Source organism: Chelmon rostratus, chromosome 15 (genome assembly GCF_017976325.1).
Source record: "Chelmon rostratus isolate fCheRos1 chromosome 15, fCheRos1.pri, whole genome shotgun sequence".
NCBI classification, from domain to species: domain Eukaryota; kingdom Metazoa; phylum Chordata; class Actinopteri; order Chaetodontiformes; family Chaetodontidae; genus Chelmon; species Chelmon rostratus.
This window is the reverse complement of record NC_055672.1, coordinates 11,364,750-11,368,951: the sequence shown is the minus strand read 5'-3', so window position 1 is coordinate 11,368,951 and position 4,202 is coordinate 11,364,750. Positions and strand designations below refer to the sequence as shown.

The 4,202-nt window shown below is 45.7% G+C and overlaps 1 protein-coding gene across 1 annotated transcript; it reads right to left on the bottom strand.

Moving 5' to 3' along the window:
* Window positions 1-321: 321 nt before the first annotated feature.
* On the bottom strand, window positions 322-2,461 carry id3 (inhibitor of DNA binding 3). Its single transcript, XM_041953640.1, has 3 exons — window positions 2,012-2,461; window positions 1,528-1,601; window positions 322-1,120 (listed from the first exon to the last, which is right to left on the bottom strand). The coding sequence occupies exons 1-2, from the start codon at window positions 2,309-2,311 to the stop codon at window positions 1,548-1,550; spliced, it is 354 nt and encodes a 117-aa protein (XP_041809574.1). The 5' UTR covers window positions 2,312-2,461; the 3' UTR covers window positions 322-1,120; window positions 1,528-1,547.
* Window positions 2,462-4,202: the final 1,741 nt, after the last annotated feature.

Genomic DNA, 4,202 nt, shown 5'->3' with positions numbered 1-4,202 from the left:
TCATGACTTTCAAGATTCATGAATGATCAGAACGGTCGATTCATGACCACGCAACATCCTCTCTTCTTCACCATTTAGGAAGCTCAGCCGCTTTAAACCGGTGGCAGCTCATTCTCTGGAAAATTAGAAGCACTTACAGGAAACTCCCTTCGTTTGATTTCCAACCACTCGACCTCAAGATTCATCTGAATACATCCTGTTGTATCAGCATTTCATTGTCATCCAAAAGCTAAAATGTCACGTCAGCGTCACCCTTAACATCTGAATAACACAACATCAGACACTTTCGTTATTTCGTAACAAGCATACAAAAAGGCCAAATTGTTTCACATCTCTTTTTTTTTATTTCATTACATAAGAACATACATACATACAAACCACACTTTATAATAAAGAGTTTATGAAACTCACAGCACATTGTCTGTAGAAATAACACAATCCCTACAAACATTTACAATCAACTCTAGTATAGAGTTCTGATTATACCTAAGAAAACCCAAACTCCCATTCAGAAAAAAATACCGACATCCAACTTGAGTCACGCCTCACATACCCACAGCAGATATGTACACATTCGGATGAAGCTGTAACAGTCAGATCTTTAGACACCAGATTAGGTGGGGAGGTAATGCAGGGGTAATTAAGTGAGATGATGTGAGACTCGGTGTGGAAAGGGTTCAGGCTGGGTGTGGAGTTCAACCCATGAAAAAAAAAGTTTGTTTGGAATGCAACATGCACACACACACAAGAAAAGGGGAAATAAAAGAACAATGTACCAATATTTCTACTTCTACCTACAGGGGATCCCAGGTTTTTGGAGGAGGGCATATAAAGCCGGTCGCTTTCAGTTTCCAGTCCTGGCTTCTGCTTTGGTGTGTTGATTTGTCTGTTCGGGGGCCAAAGAATGAGTCTCTGTTTTCTTGCTCATGCACTACTGTTGATCCCCACTCATCTAGGAAACGGGTCCACTTTTTTCTTGTCTTTTCTTTCTTTAAACCCTCCACCTCCCTCCTCCTCCTCCTCCTTCTTCTTCTCCTTCTCTTCCAAATACCTATCCCACCCTTTCTGCCCCTCTTGTCCTCTTGCCCGGAGTGAAGTGGAGACATGTGTTTCCCTGCACCTGCATGGAGAGAAAGGAAGAAAAGTTAAGTCAGATCTCTCCCTCTCACCCTCCCTCCCTCCCTCCCTGCAGAGGAGAGCAGACAGACTGGCGCCGAGCATGGAACTTTCATTAACCCCAGGCAGATAGCAATGAATCCGCTACACATTCACTGGCCTGTCTAATTGGCAACTGTGGTGAATGTGGAGGGTAAAGACACTTTCATTCCCCAGCATATCAATGCCAACACTATTCCCACTGTTATTAAAAGCTTTATTTTTAAGTTATTGCCTTTTAAAAGCCAAACCAAGACACTGCTGTAATTCTGAGCCAATTGCCAGAAGACAGGATGTTTCCAAGCACACATTCATCTTGTGATCTTAATAACTCAAGAGGATATGACTGATTATTGAAAGACAAATACGCACCATAATATGTCATCGTCATCCTAATGGCACAACCGCCCTTCTTCTTTGGAGAAATTGCGAGTAAGGTCCGCAGTCTGAGTGGAGAGCAAAAAGAAGCAGTTTTAGAGGCTGACACTCTTATTCTAATGGCATCTAATCAAGAATAGCTGCCTGTGCGGGGGGTGTAACATGTTTCCCACATCAGCACACACCAGAGAACATCTGCAACAGCATCCTACTGCTCTAAAGCACAACATGAGCGCCATGCATGCAAGCGGGGACGCATGTTGTGCTGGAAGGCATGACCGCGTGAGTCGCAAGGGTTACAAACTTTACAAAAATCCGCAAACGGGAGCGTTAAAAATGTCATTTGCCTCTCAGGCCAATGCAGAGGTCTGCGGTGCAAAGAGCCGCAGAGGACCCGCTGCTAGTGAAGGTCGGCGTGTGCGCTGATGCTGAGGGAGCAAGCCTCCAGCCCACCGTGCAGCCCCGCGTCTCCCCTCACCTTTATTGACAGAACCACCTCCGGCGCGGCCGCGTCCTCCGCCTCCAGCGCGATCTGCAGGTCGAAGATGTAGTCGATGACGTGCTGCAGGATCTCCATCTGGCTGACCGACTCGTTCTGCGGGATGCTGGGCACCAGCTCCTTCAGCTTGGAGTAGCAGTCGTTCATGTCGCACAGGGCGCTCACCGGCTCCTCCAGACACGAGTGTTTATTCCGGCTGATGGCGAGACTCTGCTCCGAAATACAGCACACGGCCTTGTAGCAGCTCCTCACCGAGCGGACGGGACTGATGGCTTTCATGATAGAGACAGAGGTGGAACAATAACAGCAACGATAACAAGAAGCCTCGGCTCGGTGTTTGGGTTTAAGTTCGTGATGGTTTTCTTCCTTTCGGGTCTCCTTGTCACTGTCCTGAAACGCTACAGTGCTCTGACAGCGACGTACAGTTAGGTTTTTATACGCTGCACGCCCGCGGACGCCCCCTTTCTCGCATCGTTCTCTGATTGGCCAGCGTACAGATGCAAGCGCGCTCTCATTGGCTGAGATCACCTTGTGGAAGGGTTGGAAAGAATGAGGAAATTAGGCTGGGGATGCCTGGAGGCGGTGTCAATCAATTAGTTACCTCTTTCAGGTGGTGGTATGTATTTGAAACGGGAGGCAAAAGTTCTCAAAGAGGGCACGTTACAGATTTAGAAGAGAAGATAATTTAAAAAGAGGAATACTTTTAGTTTACAGCTGCTTAACTCTCTAGGAGTAATTGCAAAGAGATTGCTGTTATAATTATAGACTTTACAAGAGTTTCTGTCTCACCTTTACACGTATTCGAGCTATAATTCCGGTAAATCTCAACAATAGAGATACTTGCGGCAGTTTATCATATAGATGTTTCATTTGAGATGATCGAGACCTATTTTTCACTGATTTCTGTAAATCTGTCTTGAAGTTTGGTTGCATATTGACTGTGTCAAGACCTTGAAAACACTGACTCAGACAGACTTTCCAGTTATATACTGCAGATAGATATGATAATACGCAGATAAGTATATATTTAAGTTGTTTATATGCTTGTGTTAGGACCCACCACCCCCCAAAAATGTGCATACAAAAATTCAATGTTGAAAATAGGATATTTATATAATATAGGTAAAAGGTCAGTGGATTTTCGGCCTATTTTCTACAGCAGTTAATTGCTCAGTAAGTGTTATTCTGATGATCGATCACTGGCTGTGGACTTATTGACTGATTATATACTTTTTGGTAGTTTACAAGCCCTCTGTTATAGTCCGATTGCACGTGTCTAATATAAGAAAACAACATTTGAAGCTATCTAGAATATTAAGGTGCACTTTATCTCTCAATTCGCTTACTGTTAAACTCTAACCTCCTTTGGGTGAAACGGTTTTCTGAAAATGACGCTATATTTTAACAATTCCAAATGTTGTTCCCTTTTAGTTTACATCAAAGCACGTCCCGTTCTGCTCCTATTTGGGTCTTATTTTCCCCTTTTCTCACAATCCTGTTTTGTGGAGGAATGCAGGCCTGAGCCAGCTGTGTGTCCTATCCCGGCCCAGCTGTGTTGATCTAACGCGCCAGTCCCAGACATGCTGGCGCCAGCCTCCCGACGTCATCCATTCACCCCGACGCGCACTCCCCTCTTTGGCAGACGGCCCGCCCTCCCCCGTCCACCACCAGAGGGGAGAGAAGCAGAGGCGCTCAGAGATCCGATTGGCCGACCAGGTCTGCCGCTCATAGACATGGATTTACGCCCCCACCTTTCTCTCCTCCAGTCTGCAGTTGCACTCAGTGAAATTCAGAGGAAAGCCTTCTCAAATACGCCGTAAATTGTGCAATGATGGATACGCAACACGGCCTGGAGACGAGTCTCTTCATGAAAAAGTGACAGGAAAGCAGTGTTCAATAGCGACCATTCCTAAAGCCAGGACAAATCCAAATCTAACTTTGCACTGTCATGTAACGTGGTCTTTGTACAGTAGTTAGATAGTTAGTGGTTTGCGTAACGGTCCGTGGGTGCCAGGTTGATAGCCTGTGTGACATTCTGCAACCACTGCCAGCGTCTCACCCACTGACAACCGAGGGTCGAACCAGCGAGGCCGTGGCCAAATGTGGAACAGTGTTACGTCACATACAACAAGAAGACTGTCTTACATTTAAGACGCTACTTCAAGATGAT

Coding starts and splice junctions, on each gene's coding strand:
- id3 (XM_041953640.1), bottom strand. CDS start 2,311: ATGAAAGCCATCAGTCCCGTCCGCTCGGTGAGGAGCTGCTACAAGGCC. Junction 1,602..2,011: donor AGGTGGTTCTGTCAATAAAG/GTGAGGGGAGAC, acceptor CTCTCCACTCAG/ACTGCGGACCTTACTCGCAA.